Source organism: Lygodium microphyllum, chromosome 6 (assembly GCF_053477565.2).
Source record: "Lygodium microphyllum isolate KBCC chromosome 6, Lygodium_microphyllum_v1.1.10, whole genome shotgun sequence".
NCBI lineage: Eukaryota > Viridiplantae > Streptophyta > Polypodiopsida > Schizaeales > Lygodiaceae > Lygodium > Lygodium microphyllum.
Window position 1 is genome coordinate 119,481,412 of NC_141140.1, and position 19,296 is coordinate 119,500,707.

At 41.8% G+C, this 19,296-nt stretch overlaps 1 protein-coding gene across 2 annotated transcripts; it reads right to left on the minus strand.

Annotated features, from left to right (window-relative positions):
* Positions 1-400: 400 nt before the first annotated feature.
* On the minus strand, positions 401-5,490 carry LOC148035033 (pentatricopeptide repeat-containing protein At2g33680-like). 2 transcript variants are annotated; one of them, XM_087679926.1, is made up of 2 exons: positions 4,992-5,490; positions 401-4,851 (listed from the first exon to the last, which is right to left on the minus strand). In XM_087679926.1, exon 2 carries the CDS (start codon positions 4,557-4,559, stop codon positions 1,227-1,229), a length of 3,333 nt encoding a protein of 1,110 aa, XP_087536052.1. In that variant the 5' UTR covers positions 4,560-4,851; positions 4,992-5,490; the 3' UTR covers positions 401-1,226. The 2 variants fall into 2 exon arrangements, with proteins under 2 accessions (XP_087536052.1, XP_087536051.1); XM_087679925.1 differs by having other exon boundaries at positions 4,954-5,490.
* Between the last annotated feature and the right edge of the window lie 13,806 nt (positions 5,491-19,296).

Here is a 19,296-nt window from a genome sequence, read left to right on the forward strand (position 1 = left end):
AAATTATGATTCACATACCTACCTTTCAATGCCTACCAACACAACTTAGTTATGCATGAAAGATTGTTGCTACAAGTCTGAAGTTTTGCAACAGATCTAGAGAGATCTTGTGATCTTGTGATCTTGTGATCTGCAACTGTTTAAGATCCCATTTGGCTCTCTGGATAATAAAAAACGAGATAAGATTGGAAATTAATGTCACTATTAGGTTGGAAATTAATGTCATTATTCTAGGGCTGAAAACTCAGATTTCTCTCTTATGCTTGCTATGCTCATCTTGGTCAAACACTTGGTTCAATTTCACAATAAAAATTGGAGATTTGAGCCTTGAATTTGAAGCTGATGCATTTTGCTAATCTCAATTTGAAACCAACAAGGTTTACTGTTTGGATAGCTGCATTGAGACACATGCATGCATGCCTCAATGACTGAAGAAGGTTGCTGATGTATATTTGATCACTGGACAGCAGAATGGATGAGATACCGGAAGTCTATAGGAGAGTTGATTTGCATGGAATCAGAAAGAGATTCAATGAAGGCTTCCCAGATTGTGGAATTAAGGGACAAATTGGATTTTAAGGATGTTAGTTACAAAGAACGACAAGATACTCCAAAAGTTGTGTGAGACATTGGCTCAGCCAATAGAGGAAGTTGGGAGCTCGAGAGCGTATCTCTTGAGCTCGAGGCAAGGCCTGCTGTCTTCTCGTTAAAATTTGAGTCAACCTCAGTTGTACAACATGATTTTGGAATTAATGTGGAGAAAAAATACAAGGGGGCACCAACGTTTTTGAGCCAATTAGGTGTTGGCTCGCCACCAATCATATGATCTTCCTCCCTCGTCGCTGAGTTGTTGTGCCCATCACCTTCTCCCACTCAGCACACTCGTGTTTTTACATGATGCAGCACTTGTGAGATTGTCTCAATTTCCTAGGTCAATCTAGCCCAAAGTGGTACAGTGCTGAATTTCAACTTTAGCATTAATTTTATGTTAGTTTGTTATTTGCTGTAAATTGTTGGTTAATCAGGTATTATTCCACCTCTGTAAAAAGAAAGGTTGGTTGCAGTAATTGCTATACTGACCATTTAGTTCTGAAACAGACTGCTTCTGTGTGATGAAAGCATACCATCTATAGTATAGTTACACTGAGCTTGTTGAAGTACAAACAGATGTCACGGTGCAATCTTAAACATTGAGTTAACTCTTCAGTTCAATCATTTCATCAACATTAATGGAGGTTAATTTTCTCTTCTATAGCCAAGACCATGTTCAAGTTTGGCACATGCCCTTCATGTTTGGAGTGTGAATTCAGTATTTTTAGAATGGCTGATATATCCTTGCTTGGGATATCCCCAACAGTAAAATCATGAAACTTCTTGTTTACTTCTATTGAAGTAATTGCAGGTTTTTTTTGTGCACCTGCATGTTTTCTCATCTCTTCCATTCTGTTTGCATCATCCCGTCTTCCACTACATGTATAAATGTCAGCCATCAGCAGGTATGTAGCAGCATCTTCTTCATTCAATTGTACAAGCTGTTGAAAGCATCTTGATCCCAATTCCACATCCCCGTGAACTTTACTGGCTGTTAAGAGAGCTCGCAGGATTTCCTTTGAGAAAAGACAATGCATGGCTCCAGAAAATCTCTCTGCATGATAAATATGTCCTGACCTTGCAAAGAGATCAACCAAACAGGAATAATGATCCATGGTTGGTTCGATTTCATACTTTTCTATCATCATATTGAAAAACTCCTGACCTCGGTCAACCAGACTGCAATGGCTGCATGCAGCAAGAAGACATGTAAATGTCACAGAATTTGGCTTCACACCCTGCTCTTGCATGTGCTCAAAGCATTGGACTGCCATGTCACCCTCATGATTCTCACCATAACCCTTTATCAATGCTGTCCATGCTACAACATCTCGAACAGGAAGCTTATCAAAGACATCCTGTGTTTCTACAAGGAAGCAACACTTGCCATACATGTCTAACAAAGAGTTAGCAACATACATCTCTGTCTCCCATCCTCGTTTAATAATTTCAGAGTGTATTTCTTGGCCTATTTCAATGGCTCCTACAATGCCACAAGCTTTCAAACTACAAATCAAGGTGACATCAACTGGTGACACACAATCCATAAGCATGTGTTTATAGCAGATCAATGCAATCTCACCAAAACCCTGTTCAGTATATCCTGTAATAAGTGCATTCCATGAAACTATGTCGTGAATAGAAAGTCTGTCAAACACTTGCTGAGCTTCAGCAAGAACACCACATTTAGCGTACATATCCACCAATGTATTGCCTACATAAAGCTCACCTCCAAAGTCCCGTTTAGTAATATCTGCATGAATTCGTTGCCCAGTTTCTAAAGCTCCTATGAGACTGCAAGCTCTCAAGACACCAACAAACGTATGATCATCTGGACAAACCTTCTCCAGCTGCATTTGCTCAAAACAGTCCAGTGCTTCTTTACCAAACCCATGCTCAGCATATCCAGTAAGAAGTGCGGTCCATGCAACAGCAGTTCGAACTGGTAGCCGGTCGAAGACTTCTTGTCCTTCATTGTACGATCCACATTTGATGTACATATCCACCAATGTGTTGCCTGAATGCACATCATTTTCTAAACCCTTCTTTATTATTTCATCATGTATTTGCTGACCTTTTGCCAGAGCAGCTACACTGCCACATGCTTTTAAACTGCAAGCAATTGTGGCAGCAACAGGAGAAATGTTTTCTACTTGCATTTGGTTGAAGCACTTTAGCGCTTCCTCACTCAGGCCACATTCAGTATATCCTGTAATCATTGCATTCCATGACACTGCATCCCTCACAGAAAGGCTTTGAAACACTTGGCATGCTTCTGGAAGGCAACGACATTTTGCATACAAATCTACAAGGGTATTACCCATAAAAGGGTCTATCTCCAAACCTCTCCTGCTCGCATCAGCATGTATTGCTTGACCCATTTCTAGAGCTCTGATGGTGCAGCATGCTTTCAAGGTGGAAAAACACACGTCAGCATCTGGAGACAGGTTTTCAAACTGCAACTGTTCAAAACAGTTCATTGCTTCATTAGCCATCCCATTTTCAGTATAACCTGTGATCAGAGCAGTCCATGTGACCGCATCTCGAACAGGAAGCTGATCGAACAAATCCTGTGCTTCTGCAAGTAAACCACACTTGGAGTACATATCTGCTAGTGCTGTGCCTACATTAAGTTTTCTCTCCAATCCCCTTTTTACTAATTCAGCATGTATTGTTTGGCCCCTTTCTGGAGTTTCGGGGCTGTGACAAGCTTTCAAGCTGCACAAAAATGTATTGCTGTCTGGGGATACATTGTCTACCAGCATCTGCTCCAGACATTTCATTGTTTCATCAGCAAGCCCATCTTCAGCATATCCAGCGATAAGTGCCGTCCATGAGACAACATTCTGAGCTGGAAGCCGGTCAAACATCTTATGTGCTTCATAAAGCAACCCAAACTTGGCATACATGTCCACCAATGTCGTGCCAACACGGACATCTTTTTCAAAACCTCTTCTGGTTGCTTCTGTGTGCAACTGATAGCCTTTATCTAAAGATTTTGTGAAGCCACAAGCTCTCAAACTACAAACAAATGTAATAGCAACCATAGGCAATGACTTCCCCTGCATTTGTGTAAAACAGTTTAGTGCTTCTTCAGCAAACCCACAATCAACATATCCTGTGATAAGTGCATTCCATGAGACAGCATCTCGACCACAAAGATTTTCAAATACATGCCGTGCATCAGCAAGTATCCCACATTTGGAATACATGTCAATCAGCGAGTTACCCACATAGAGCTCTGTCCCTAACTCTCTTTTGGTTATTTCTGTATGTATTTGCTGGCCAGTCTTCAATGCTGCTATGCTGCCACAAGCTTTCAAGCTGCAAGCAAATGTGATAGGAACCAGAGATAAACCTTCATTCTGCATTTTTTTGAAGCAATTCAATGCTTCCTCTGCAAACCCATGTTCAACATATCCTGAAATTAATGCATTCCATGAGACTGTGTCTCGAGCAAGAATTCTGTCAAAAACCTGTTGTGCTTCTATCAGGAACCCAAGTTTTCCATACATATCCACCAAACTGTTGCTAAGAAACAGATCTGCTTCTGATCCATTCTTTATAATGTCAACATGTATTTGTAGGCCTCTTTCCTTGTCTTTCAGCCTCGTACAAGCCCTTAAGAGGGCCAGAAATGTGTGACTGCTGGGTTGTAGCCAATCCTCTCGCATCCTATCATAGAGGTTGAAGGCATGTTGTGAGTCCCCGCAGTCCACATACCCAGAAATAAGGGAGCTCCAAGAATGTTCGTTCTGATGGGACAACTGGTCGAAGATCTGCTGTGCATAGGGCAACCCCCCGCAATGCACCAACACAGGCACAAGGTGATTCCCAAGGAAACCATGGATGTCCAGCTTCTGTTTGCACATGTAAGCATATAATTGCTTCGCATGTTCCAGATTCTTTGTCTGCCTGCACCTCTGCAACGCACTGATGATGTGTGTGCCTGCAGGCAGCTTCGCCATTTAGTGCAGCAGCAGGCAATGGCCTCAGGGGTCACAAGCTCATGCAAAAACATCTTCTCTCAACCCAGGCACAAGCACGTTATTGCACGGTAGAGTAGAACCTTTCTTTCCGCTTCTTCCAGTCAATATTTTGAGCACATACTGTTGCTGATCACCTGTTGCCAGTCGGATCCCTGCAGAGACTGTGAGGACATTTCAAAGATATGTATGGAGCGGTAAGCAAGTATGTTACATGGCAAGTCCTCATAGGATACCGTCTCGTTCTGCCTTGCTAACGGAGAATTTCTGGAACCTGCATCTCAAGAGGCAAAGGAGGAAATCGATAAGGCTCGGCCTGAAGATTGCAGAATCCACCAATCTCTAAGCTAAAGGTAGCTATCAACTGATGTTCTACCGTCGCTTCCGATATGATTGAAGATAGATTGCACCCACCCCGCCCAGTCTGTGATGAAATTCTGGCAAAACGATTCGGGTGCGGAGATCGGATGCTTCCCGCAGTAGAATTATTCAAGCTCCCGTTATGGAGAGAGAAGTACAGTCACTAAGCAGATACTTTGCCCAAGTTCGGCATGCTGAAAAGAACCGTGGTCCTTCCAAGCCGCTCCGGTACACAGCGTTACTGAGATTAGGCACGTAGCATTCACAGCAGCTGTCCTATTCACGGGGCCGTTTTGCAGGTTTCCCACCTGATCACATGAAACTCACACATTGCATCGTTCCCTCATATATTGCGGTCTCATCTGCATCTTCTATCTCAGAACTTCACTATTCACAACCGTTAAAAGTTCAATTTCCCTCGTTCTGGCTCTTCTATCCGTGACGACCAAAAGCTCCTTCTATCTGCAACTATCAAAAGCTCGTTATCTTGTCCTTTCTGTTACTCTTCATATAGCATTATCACGTGTATGCAAGGCTGAGTGTGGATGTTAAATAGACTTGTGGCACCACCTGCCATTGATTGATCCGACTCTAATGCTTATTGCATTGGAGTGTCATCGATGCCTTTTTTACTTACACAAGGACTTGTACTAATGACACCTCATTATTGGGTCTCCTTGCAATGTTTTAAGTGATGCAAGTTGCCCTATTTGCCACACCAATGCAAGTTCTATGTTTTCAATGAGCATACATCACATACCAATCATAACACAATCCAACTCTTGGAATTTCTTGTCTTGCTAGCCATTGATATAGGATGGCCATGTCTTATATGTTTGTTTTGAGCATGATGGGGATAACTCTGTGTGTTGATTGGAGCTTCGCTACTGTGAGACAGCCGTCGCATTGCACACCGCCCCTATGTGTGCAAACGGTTGTAGTCATCATGTCAATGAAGCTTTATGTCCTTTCCTTGCCAATAATAATATAATCGAGAACTTGAGGAGAGGGTCCTTGGTGTGATGTACAAAACTAGACATGTGATGCTTTGTTGCCTTACCCTAATGTATGGAGGTTATTATGTGACAAGCAATGTGGATATCATCTACAAGATTGCATGCTAATGGTAGATGTGCAAGGTGATAAAATCATGCATCTAAACATAGCCTTGGACAAAAGCCTAATCATTGTGGGATGACAATAACTAGTTATGACATGTCAATATATATCTTAATTAACATATTCTATCATGCATATGTTATATTGTAATCAATCCAATGGCTCCACATATAGGACACCAATGAATATGCAAATTCCTGAACATATACTGAAGAGCATTAGGGAGTTATGATGCTCAACATAGTAGGTGGGATAGTCTAATAGTAACCAATAGTGGTATCTCTTTTGAGTGATATCTAGTCATGATTGGCCAAATCTCTTGGTTTTTATTATAATCCTCTATTTTCACTCTTTTACTAGTAGACATTAGTCCAAAAAGATCTCATGGGGATTTGTGATCAATAGATATCTAAAAAGGATGCTTTAATCAGTGTAAAGATAGTTTGGAGTGTGTAGAATGGAAAAGAGAGAGAGAGAGAGATGTGTTGAAAAATATTCAATCACACCCATATGTGCCTCTTTGTATGAAACATCTAGGCAAGGAACATGCAACTCAATCTAGGAAGAGTTGCCTTTATCCCATAGGCCTGGTGAGGAAAATGGTACCACTACAACTATAAAAGAGTGTACTTGACAATCATTTGAATGCAATGCTATTGTACTTTGTACTTTGAGTCTTGTCGATGTCTACTCAAGATTGTGTTAATGAGTCTAAATCAATTAATTCACTTGAGTAACAGTTAGTGTGTCTAGTCTCAGTCATCATGCCAAAAAGGGAATGAAGAAGATCATTCTTGTGTGTGGCCAAAACTAGCTCTCCTCTTCTATTCTTCTTATTGTTCTTGCTTGTTTGAGCTTGTGCTTGAGAGAGGGAGTGTGAGGGAGCGAGTGTGTGAGAGTGAGGAACTGTGGTGGAGAAGCTTTTCATCTTCTCCTCTCTTCTTCTTCTTCTCTTTTTTTCTCTTGTCTCGCATGTGGCAATGGAGCATGGAGCTTGGAACTTAAGGATCAAGCTTGCTTGAGCTTGCACCTTGGATCATGGAGCTACCACAGTGCTTGAGGAAGGAGGTAACTCGATCGAGCATGGAGGTAAGCTCACTACACTCGTATATGTGAGAGCGTGTACGGCTATGTGAGAGGTAGCCATTGCACTTGGCTTGAAACGCTTGAAACAGTAAGCAGTCTATGGGTCTTGGCGGTCCAACAAGAAGCTCCCATAGTTTTTTCTCTTGGCCACCACTGGTTATTGACCAAAGGCCCTTCTTCATCAAGTTCAACTTAATCCTTGTCTGCCCGTTCCTTTGACCTTTTTATACATGCTCTCCTCCTCTTTGGGTGCCTATCCCTTTTTACATGACCAATTGTTTTAGCCAAGGTCTTCTTTCCTTAAGGCTTTTCCTACATTTTTCTAAGCTTGCCTTTCTTTTCCCCTTTTCTCGCCTTGGGCTGTCTTCCATTTCCGACTTCTTGGGACCTTTCTGTCTTGGGCTTCCTTTTGGGCTATAACATTACCCCCCTCCTAGCCAAGTGCTAGTCCCATGGCACTTGTTGATAAGGGCTTAGAGTGGTTGAAGGTTTGCCATGTGGGTTGATGATGGGGTTTTGGGGGTTTGGCTATGGAGCAGAGACATATCAAAATGGATGGAGAGTTGTGGAGGCCGAGGATGGATTGAGTGGATAATGGGGGCCTCCGATGCCGATGGTTGATTGCGGGTTGCCGAATATACCTAAAAAGAAAAGGAAGTGCACTACATGGGAGTGTGCCTACCTCTCACAGTGTAGTGCATGGTGTCTATGCTAGTGGAACTTGAAGTTGGGTCAACCCTTAGGCACAAGCCCGAGGTATTATCCCACACTTAAGGACCCAATTCTTGTACAGAGGGAGGTGTTGTGGGTGTGACTTAGGGGGAGACAAGTCTAACGATAGGTGAGCAGGAGCTCCCTAGGTATGTCCTGCCCTTAAGGTACCCTAAGTATGTGAAGTGGGAAAATGGCTAGGGTTGGCCCTAGATGTAGTGCTTGTGATGTTTGTAGAGAATAGATGGGTTGATTTCCTTCTTGCGATGCTTTTTCTTTCTACTTTCTTCTTAGCCTTGTCCTTCTTCTTATATTTTCTATTTTTCTTTTCTCTTTCTCTTTTTTTCTCCCTCTTTTTTGAATGAATGAATAATTTTAAATAGGATCATGCTGCTAAGAGGCATCCTGTTGAGGAGGGATCATGTTGCATAATGGCTTGAGGGATTTACTGAGGAATGCCCTACTTTGCAGATACCCCTTTAAGCTGGTTCTTACATTGAGTGGAGTAGATGACAAAAACAAATGGTTACACCCGATGAATCTACTATCACTCATATCCTCTAAGAGGTTCATGCAAAATGCTAGAAAGAGAGTGGCTCTCATCATGAGGCACACCATCGCCCAGATATCTATCCCAGCATTGAGATTAAAAAAGAGAGGCAACAACCATCTTCCTCTATGCATTAGATTTTTGTTTTAATAATACTCACAGTTACATGTGGTGATGAAAGTGGGGTCGGGGCATGAGGAGAATGTCCTTCAAGAAACTTGCTATAGATGGGCAAAGGTCCCTTTTAGTGAAAATCAAGCTCTATTTTTGTAGGGATTGAGGCATTTACATTATAGATTGGAGGGAAGTCGTATCTACCAGGTATATAGATAGGATCATCCCACTCATAAGGTAGGGTGTTGCAAAAAGTGATCCAAGCCTCTGAGCTAGAGTCCCAGATGTTCTTGCACCACCTTGGCTGTGTCTCATATCCCTCTACCCTCCGAGGTACCTCTGTCGCCTTATCTTCCCAATAGTTTGCAGGTTCCTATCTTCCCAATAGTTTGCAGGTTCCTTGAGCCATCTCCTTCCCAGCCTTGCTGAAAGCTCAATGACATCCTCCATTGCCCTAGGAGATAGCACTCTGTCCAATTAGCAAGGGAAAGTGAAGAAGTACGCGAAGGGGCTGCGGTTCTTCCATTGCTCCCACACTGCCAGTTCCTAGCCCCAATTGATAGGATCGCACTCCTCACTTTGAGGGATGGCCACTTGTGGAACTTGCGGTATCCTAGCTTGATACTTCTTGTGGGCTTGTTCCACTTGCTCCATGTGTTTGTGCCTTGCCTCCACCATTTGTTCTCAGGCGTCTCGCTTCCTCCCCTTGCTCCTTTAGTTGCACTTATGGTTGCATAGGGGGGTTTGGTTCCTGCACGTGTTCTGCCTCTTGAAGCCCCAAGAGAAACACCAAGAAAACGGGGATTCTACTGCAAGAAAATCTATCTTGTATCATCAACAAACATGTTCTTCATATTTTATGTATCCACAACAGGGAAAAGAACACCAGGAACAAGAAATCTTCACACAGCTTCATAGAAACATTTCTCCCACGGCTTTAGCTTGAACAAAATTGATTATGCTCTTCATATTCTTCATAAAATTCATCAAAAGACCAAAAAGACACAAGAGAATACACCACTTTGAATGGAAATCATCTCATAGTATTCGTCTTCAAAGGTTCCATAGCTTTCTCTCACAATCTCTCACTCATAAATACATTGTTTTGCATAAATTTTGCTATCTCTCACTCTCATACATGCTCTCTCTCAAATGTACAATGGAATAGTCAAGAATAATCATCAATAACTCCTCTTTGGTCGTGAATTCCCCTTCCAAGAGGTATGTCCGATATGAAAGGTCACCAGAGCTATTACAGTATCCCTTGAGAGCTCATTACTGTCATTGTCATTGTCACTCCAGTCTTTGTTTGAGTCTTCAATAGCTACTTCTTCCACTTCTTTGAGCTATTTTGAACTTATATTTATCTCTTCCCAAGGTTGGAAAACTTCCCCAATCTACACATTCATCTATTATCACACTTACAGAGGCATACAGAACAGAACATAATAGAATAGGGACCAAAGACTCTGCAGTAGACGGTGGTCAAGAGAGGGTTAACAGAAGGCACCAGAAAGCCTTTAGCTCAACTTAAATAATTCAAAACCATCAAGAATCAATCAATAAGCTTCCAAACACTCTCAAACTCCATCAATCATTATTCCAACCTCTCATATAGAAGGAAAACAAAGCAAAACAGAGCCTAAACAGAACCAATCAGACACTAACAGGACATCAATAGAACATACCATAACATCATATCTCCACTATAAAACATCATGAGCTTCCAAAACATAATCAAATCCATCCAAAAAACTCTTAAAACTTCCCAAACAACTAATCATCATTCAAAATCTGTCAAAAATTAACCATTCAGCTCACAAAAACAACAAAAATCAAGTCATTTCAACACACCTCTTGATGGTTTGGTTCGAAATCCTGGACCCCACCTCTAGTGGCTCCTGTTGCGGTGGTTGCATTTGCTGTTATGGCTCCCCAAATCCTAGCAGGGTGAGTTTCTGTGTGGTTAAGCCAGCTAAGATTAGGTGAGTATGTTGCTCTTCTACTCCCAAACTGGTGCCAGTCTTGGGTGCCTTGTCATGGAGTTTATGTTGCAGGGCCCTCCTCATCAATTCTAGCTTTCTCTTTAGTTGCTCCATTATCTCTCCTCTCCTCTTCGTTGTATGACATTCAACATTGTGCTTAAGAATGTGCTTTGTTGCTCCAGCATTCCTGTTTCAATAGCTGCGGGCTTTGCTTTATGCTAATAGGAGGGGCTCTCCCTCAGCATGGGCTAGCTTATAGGCTAAGTTTTTTATTTGATCTTCGTTTGTGGCTACCCATTCTTTTGCCCTTTCCTTTATCTGCTCTAACCATTGGTTTTGGTACTGAGCTAGGGTGGCAATCACCTGCTCTTACTCTTAGGTTTTTTGTTTCACCTGCTCTTCCAATATGACTTTTTCGTGGAGAGCTGATTATAGTTGGTTATGCAGCTCCGTCAGTTTCCTCTTTCTCTCCTCATCTCGTTGGTTCCTTGCCTCTCCTCTGCAGCTCTTTTCTAGCCTCTTCTTTTTGCCTCTTCAGCTCTTTTATTTCCAACTCTAGGTGTTTATTTTCACGGGAGTTGAAGGCACACATATTTTCCAAGGAGATGCGGGTTTCCCTCTCTTCATCATACAACTCCTTGAGACCCTCTTCTCCCTCTCTTGCCTTCATGGCCTCTTTTAATGTGATCATGTCCTGATTTATGATGGTCATTATTCTCGCTTGCTCCATCCTGTAGTCTATGAAGGAAATCTTTTCTTTTTTGAGCTCGGCAAGTGTAGCCTTTTTATCTTTGGTTACCATGTGGAGTTGGCTTTGAAATTCCTTCGCCAGTTTGTCTTGATCTTCAGTATGGCGCATGGCCAAAGGCACTAAAGTGGTTGACACCTCTAAACGGGGTACCTTAGGCCCTTGGCATGACTCTGTGTTGATGCTGTGCTGGTCTTTTGGTTCCTACAAGAGGGGTTCCTTCACTGGGTGTAGGTGCAATTTCTTGTACTTTGCTAAGTAGATACTACACCCAGGCCATGAGATTCCTTTCATTGATCGCCCCTTGTGCAGTACCCTATGTTCGAGTGATTGTTGGTGTGGCCAAGACTGGTGGGATTGGTTGTAAGCAAGGCTTTACCTTTGCCTTCCACCGCCAGTCTTGGTCTAGCTTCTTCCACTACTGCGCTCGTGCTTGGCACGTTTCTCCCTTACTAGGCTCATCATCGCCAATTCCTGAGATCGATATGGTTGCTCCAATGATCTTTGAATGGCCATGGCAATCTCCTCTTCTTCTCTTGTTGTCTCACCCATTCTTTCTCCTCTTCTTGCCTCTTTCTACGCTCTTCTTCTAGACAGTGGAGCGAGCCTTTCATAGTATTAGAATCTTGAGAGTGATCTTTCTTCTTACCCCTTGGCTTGAGAGTTCTGAGTCTTGTTGTTCACTAAATGTCCTCTCGCTCAAGGCTTCATGTGGTTGAGGTTGTTGATCATTCTCCTTTTTCTTAGCAATTCTTTCTACATTGTCCTCTTGATCTTTGTGGCTTTCTTCTCCCCCTAATCTCCTGTTGTTGTTGAAAGTGAGATGGTTGGGCTTGATGGTGTGGGAGAGCCATGCTCCTAGTGGATGAGTGATGGTCTGCGTGGATTGGTAATGGCTCCAGGGTTTCTTCTACCACTTCTCTCTCCACCTCCTCTGGAGCTTCCTAGATAATGGCTGATAACACTCCTCCAAAACCTATGGTTGAAGCCTCGGAGGCAAGTTTTTTCATTTCAAACTCTACAGTGATAGCCAGGGACTCTCCTCCTACCACCCTTGGTGTTGTGGCTAGTATATTTGCTAAGGCTTGCATTGTTTTCCAGACGTAGGCATTCCAATTCACCTTGTCCAGGCGTTGGCTACAAGGCTTTCTAGCAAGGGTACACTGATTCTACTCATAAGGGCATTGTATCTCTGGCTAGTGTGTGGATCATTTTAGCCTACAGCACCGAATGGTGGGGTCTGGAATATCAGCTAGACTGATTCCATAATTGGTGTAGACCCTTCTTTTGTGCATCCCTAACATTCCATACACATCCCTCTTGGGTCTCTTTTCCGGCTTCTTTGCTAGCCCCAGTGCCTTCTCTACGATCTCTAGACTAAGGGGAACCACCATACTTCTAGAGGTCTTGCCTTGCCTTATAGTCACTGTGCCAATGTTCCTTTGGGCATCAAAAGTCCTCAAGAATTTAGTGCATTTATTGTGGTCTATGTCTTGTCCCACCGTTTCTAGCTACTTGTTGGTAAAGTTACATCGCTCTAGCATTTGTGCCACCACCTCTTTGGCTGTCACCACTCCTTCCAGATTGCTGCGATATTTCAATTGGTTGAATGCCTGGATCTCCATGGCTAATCCATATCTTCTATGTTCCTCTTCTAAGAAGGGAAGCCTGTTGGCTTTATCCTATTGTCTTGCCATGTTAGGTTCTATTCATGACACACAACATTCCAAAGTTAGCTTTCTTTAAAGGGTGTCTCTCTTGCACAAAAAATAAGATGACTAATAGATCAGTGTTCAAAAATAAGAATTCTTATACAATGAGGAATATAACCCACAAAAATCCACAAATGAAGGATTCTCATACCAATCAATCCACATCTTCATTTTCTTTTAGAATTCAACTCCTATTTTGAGTTTTCATCCCTCCATTACTCCCCTTCCCCCTAAGAAGGGTGAAAATCCTTCCTAGAATTGTGGAAATCAAAGTGTATGGGCCTTCAATGCATTTGTGGTGTGCCTTGCTTTCTCAAGAACCAGTCATAAAACTTGGGGTTATATTCAAGAGTCGCATAATGATCCAAATCCTGTGGACGAATGCCTACTTGTGTGATGTAAGTCAATACATCAGTCGAGATCACTTGAGTTGAGCCGACTTGCAACGTGGAGTTCCTCCTCCATTAGAATCTTATCCAAGTATGGGTGAAGCTGGACATTGTCTTCTAATGGCAGATTCCTGGTTATAGGCAATACTCTAAATGAGGTGGGGGCCACATAGGTCTGGTTGTACTCTAAAGTCTTGATGGCATGTTGTTGCTCCGCATTGATCATGATTTGGTATCCCTCTTGGGCCCATGAAAGGCACAAATTATACCACTTGCGTATGAAATTGGACTCAGATTCAACGAGTCGTTGGAGTTCCGAAAGTTCTTGGGGTGGCATGGAAATTTTTCTTTTTTGATAAGATGTGATCAAGTGTTGGCTTACAACCTTTTCTCATGAGATTTCACTGCCAATCATTTCATTTGCAATAGCGGGAGTTTTAATAAAGATGAATTCATATTCTTCCCAAGAACACGATAACAAATGTACCTCATTTGCTATAGGTTCATCAAGTAGGCCTAGCTCTAAACCTTCATAACTTCTAGCAAACAATGTGAAAGTGAATCCAGCAGTCAGATGCATGTAGCTAAGTCATCCCCTATGTCCATGGCCATATTGGATGCCACTTCAAGAATGGATCATTGTGATGGAAGTGGCTTAAGGTGTTCTAGTGGCTTGGGTTTAGTTGAATAGGACAAGCTAATGTGGGGTGTTTCCACTGTAAGATTCTCAGTGGTGGGTGTGGCAAAATTGGATTGTGAGGTTTGCAATTCAATTGATGTGGTGGTGTCACGTCTCTTGGTGATTATCTAAGAGTCTTTAGGTAGGGCCTTGCTCGATTGATCGTGGCCTTTTGGCTGGGTCGATAGACCATTTGAGCACTCAAGGATTGAGCACTATATGTCTTATTTCTTCCCTCCCCTGTTTCGATTGACATTGCAGAAGCTTAGTTTTTGGGGCCTAAAATTGAGTATGCAACTTAGAATTTGCAAGTTTGGGCAACCATAGTGAGGTATTACCCTCATGGTATCCATGGGCTCATAGCAAGAAGGGCTTTTGGAACCCAGTGCTGCTCAGTCACGTGTGCACTATAGGAGTTCCAACTCCACCATTTAGGCCTAGAGCATGAGGTAAGGAAACTACGTATTCCCAATGTTTGACTTTTGTGAAACTATGGTTTATGCTTAGGAACCCACTTGAGTGTTTGGACCGTGGTACTTTGATGTGACTGGGTAGGTATCATGGAAACATGTTGGGAGATGGACTACTCCCCTCCTTAGGGTGGACATTAGGTTTAACTATTGGTGGCACTACAAGTTTTGGGACAACCGCAGTGCACTTGCTGAAAGTCGTGACAATTCTAACGTGCCTGATAGCAAGGTGGATGCACTGCAAGTCGCGGTCTACATTGCAACGAACTGGTTTTTTGAATGCTCTTCCTAGTAGTGTCTCCTTTTGCTAGCACCTTGCTTGTTGGGTAGCACATAGAAAACAATGGGAAGACTCTCACGATAAAAACCATCAACTTGCATTTCCCCAAGAGTGGGTAGGATTTCCCCCAAAAGGGCTCAGCTTCGCATTCGTTGGTTGCAATTGGGGTTGAGTCTAGTGTTCATGCATTAAGATATTGGCATCTACTCCCTCATCAATTAGTACATCAAGGGTGTATACCTTTTGGGAGGTTATGGTGATCTGAAGGTAGGCTAGTGCTACTGCTTCCTCATCTGCATCCTTGAATTCTGTGATGGTTGCAACCCTCACATTCGATGGTGGGCCTATTTTTGGAGGTTCATGAAGTGGATGTGATGGGGGGTAGTACTTTCTGATGCAGTTTTTGTTGAAGAAACCTATACCCTATCCTTCTAGGGTTTCTAGTTTCACATTTCTCATTCTACTGACATTGCGAACCTTGAAGGGTCCCAAACCCCTAAACTTCATTTCTTGCTTGTGTTCTTTGACAGAGTATAGCAAGACTAAATCTCCTTGTACAAAGTCTCATTCCTTGACATATTTGTTAAACCAACTCTTGCGTCGTACCTTTTCGTAGATTAGAGTGTGGGTTGCAATGAGACGGGTCTCAAATAGGCATTCTAGCTCCACTAAACAATTTGTCTGAGCTTCTTGGCCCTCCCACCTCTCTTAGGATGCTATTCTCAAGCTAGAAACAGAGAATTCCACTGGTAAAATAGTTTCGGTTCTGTAAGTCAACCTGAATGGAGTATGTCCTGTGGTTGTTTTGTAGGCTATTCTATATGCCCATAAAGTTGCCATAAGCTTGTTATCCTAGTCATTACGCGAGGGCAGATATGACTTTTGTTAGAATACCTACCAAGATCTTGTTTGTGGATTTGGGCTAACCATTGGCCTACGGATAGTATGGAGAGGACTTCCTGTGGATTATTAAGAAGGTGGATAACAAGTAAGCGATCACTTCATTCATAAAATGCATGCCTTGGTCACTAACCAACTCTATGGAGCACCCAAACCATGAGATTACTTGCTCCCAAAGAAACTTGGCTGTGGTCCTTGCATTATTTTTGTGAGTTTCTCGAGCTTCTGCCCACTTGGTGAGATAGTTTGTGGCAGCAATGATGTATCTGGCTTGGGAGTGTTGAGCTGTAGAGTTGACTAGTCCAATGAAATTGATTCCCCACTTCTCGAATGATTGGCGTGTGATCATTAGGGTCAACTCCATTTTGTCCTTATGAGTAGGGAATTTAGTCCGCCTTAAGTGAATTGGAGATTTGGCATACAAACTAGAGCTTCCCTCTTCTACAAAGATTCATAACGTCTTCCATGTTAGTCAGCTCAAGCCTTATTATGGTGATCCAGTGGATATAGTTGATGAGCTGCCACCTATTGATGAAGATGGTCTTGTTCAGTACATCCCAGAGGCTGTTATAGGTCAGCACGAAAAGAAGCTTCGATCACGTTCTATTGTGGAATATTTGATCAAATGGAGAGGTTTACCATCTGAAGAGGCTTCTTGAGACCTGATTCTATATTGGATGAGTATCCATACTTGAGGGAGACATTGGTGGCTAAAGCCTATTGCTTATGGAGCTAGTAATGATGCAGACTGGTTCAGGACAGCACGCTATTTTAGAACAGTTTTTATCGTACCTAATTTTCAGAATTAAGCTATCTATATGGGCTTAAAGTACTCTTCAAGAGCTTCATTTTGATATATGGTACATCTCATTTGGACACTTCTATCAAAAGTTATGGCAGATTTGGTCCAGCAGGGACTGTTTATTCAGCAAGCTGTCTACTTTGTTTTGGGACTATTTGTTGAAGACTTTATGGCTCCAGTTGCTTCTGAAGTATTTCAAATCATGTATATAGTTGGGGCTTACTTCCGTTTTCAAATTCAGCTCTTGTAATGGTCATTTTTCATTCATTTCCCATTTGAAAAGCTGTAAAACAGAGTAGTACTCTGTTCTATCCATCTTCTTTCTAGTTGTTTCTAGGTTTGTTTTTGAGGACAAAAACTTTTGGGAAGGGATGGATTGTAAGAAGCTAGGAATAACAAATAAGTGTTAATAATGTTGATATTATGTCATGTCACACTGACATTGGTATAAAAGGAGAGAAGATATAATTTTTCACATCTTTTTGACACATTAATACAATTACAGTCTTTCTCTCCCTTCTTGCTCACAGCTTCTATGGCTTCCCTTTCTTTCTTGTCTTTCTCTCTCTAAATCTAGTCTCTCTCTCTCCTCGTCACTCTTATTCTCTCTCTTCCTGCAGTCTTTCTCTCTCTTCTGCAGTATTCTCTCTCCTCTTTCTCTCTCCCTGGTTCTCTCTCTAACAATATGCATATGTAGACTATTACACAGTTAGAGATAGCTCCATGGTTCTTCTTGTTTATATCGTCAATGAAGCAAGAAGACTTAGAATATGAAGATGGAAAAAAGTATCATTCCTAAGGATTTGGATGTTGTAAAAGAATATAGTAGGGAGACACTAGCAATAGATTGGAGAGAATCAACTACAGGTGGTAGTTGAAGTGATTGGTCTCTTCCTTAAGTGTAATTCCCACCTTACTTTCATGCTTGCTTTGTTGGCACTATGGTAAATAAGAAATAGAGGGGAAAAGAGTGTGAGTCAAGGAGACAAGTTTAACCATAGGTAAGCTAAGACTCTCTAAGTGTGTCCTGCCCTTAATGGGTCCTGAGTGAACGTGGGGGGATTAGAAAGAGGGGCTAGGGGGTCAGTGTGATCTAAGAGTTAACCGACCAAGGCCACCAACTTGAGGACCCATAGGTGTAGTATAGTGCTTGTGAGAATATATTTCCTTCATTTTCCTTTTCTCTTTCTCCTTTTTTTTAAAATAAATACACAAAGTGTTAGATACCAATTTGCAAGTCCTTTTGAGGAAGTCAATGGCTAATGGGATAGAAGTCAAGGCACACCTTGTTTGATGGCTAAGGCCTCAATATTGATGATTCTTGCATGTCTTTGAAGCTTTGTCGAGACTCATGAGTGGTCTTGTATCTTTGATATTTCAGTGTTTTTACTCTTCAATGGATGTATATCCTTTAATGATGTCTTCTCTAAGCTTGAGTTCTATTGCTTGTCACTTTGAGAACAGATTTTATGGCCCAAAGACTACCAAAATTATGCCAAATTTTGTCAATTTGAGGCGGAACTCGAAGCTCGAAGGAAGCGATGGATGCAGATTCAACAATTTTAAGCGGTGTGGAAGATGTGATTTAAAATCACTTTGAAGAAAGACTTTGTAGCAGTCGTGGATTTTTCATAATTTTTTTAGGTTCTAAAATGAAGTGGGACAAGCTCTAGGTAGTGTGGGACTTTGACACAAACATGGAGAAATTTTTAGATGATGAATCAGATGCCGCGGACGATGGAGTAGCCAAAGGCTAGGCAAGCACGGGGAGTGTGAAGGAGATTTTAATGGTCAAAGGTTGTGCCCTTTGGGGCCTTGGCCCCCCCAATTTTTTGTGTGAGGGGGGGATTTTTTTTTAACGAAAAAAAAGGGATGAAGGTGCTTCTTGACAGCATGATGTGATGGGGGGAGGGGGGAGCTAGCAAGGTTGAAAGCAACCACCAAATCTGATCACACCAGCTTGATCTTCAATTTCCTCGCTCCATTTCACCGATCACGGCTCTGAGAATGATGCACTGAGCTTAAAGTTCCAAAATCAGTCTTTCTCTCTCCTCTTGAAGGTTGTTCATGCAGGAATGAATTGGAAGAGATTGGGATGAAGACCAGTTGTTCAGCTTGAACCGGATTGATATGAGATCATGCCAACATTGACAAGTGATGACCAAAAATGTTTGTAGTCCGATGATTGTTTGAAAAATCAATTCTTGAAACTCGAAACCTAAAAAATGGCGGTAAGCTTCTTTCTAATGGAAATTCGAATATTTTTTTACATTTCATGGTGAAAATCTTGTTCATATGCAATGAAATTTTGTTTGTGGCTTGGTTGCAATGTGTTTGAGGGTTTGAGTCATAAAATATAGAATATGTATCCATGCATGTGAGTTATTAATTTTTAAATCCCGAAATACGTGTTTTAAGAGAAATTTTGATGTTTTTCTTGGTTTCAGGGAATCAAATCATGTTCTGTGGAATAAAATTAAATGTGATGATGATTCAAAGTGTGAATTAATTTCTTGACCCAAAACAATCATAAAATGCAGCATTTTACGTTAAAAATAAAGAAAAATACTCAAAATACAGTTTTGGGCAAAGAAAATAGAGAAAAAATAGTTTTTGTGTTTGAAAATTTATGGAATATTAGAATTATGTTTGTGCATGTATAAAAAAGGTAAATCATGAGGATTGGCCTCAGTTTACCCCTCATTTGTATATCAAAAGTGCGTATTTATCGCTTTCAACATAAAGAAATACACATGAAATACCCTTTTAACCTACCCATTGAATGCAAAATCTTAAATGGTAGGGGGAAAGGGA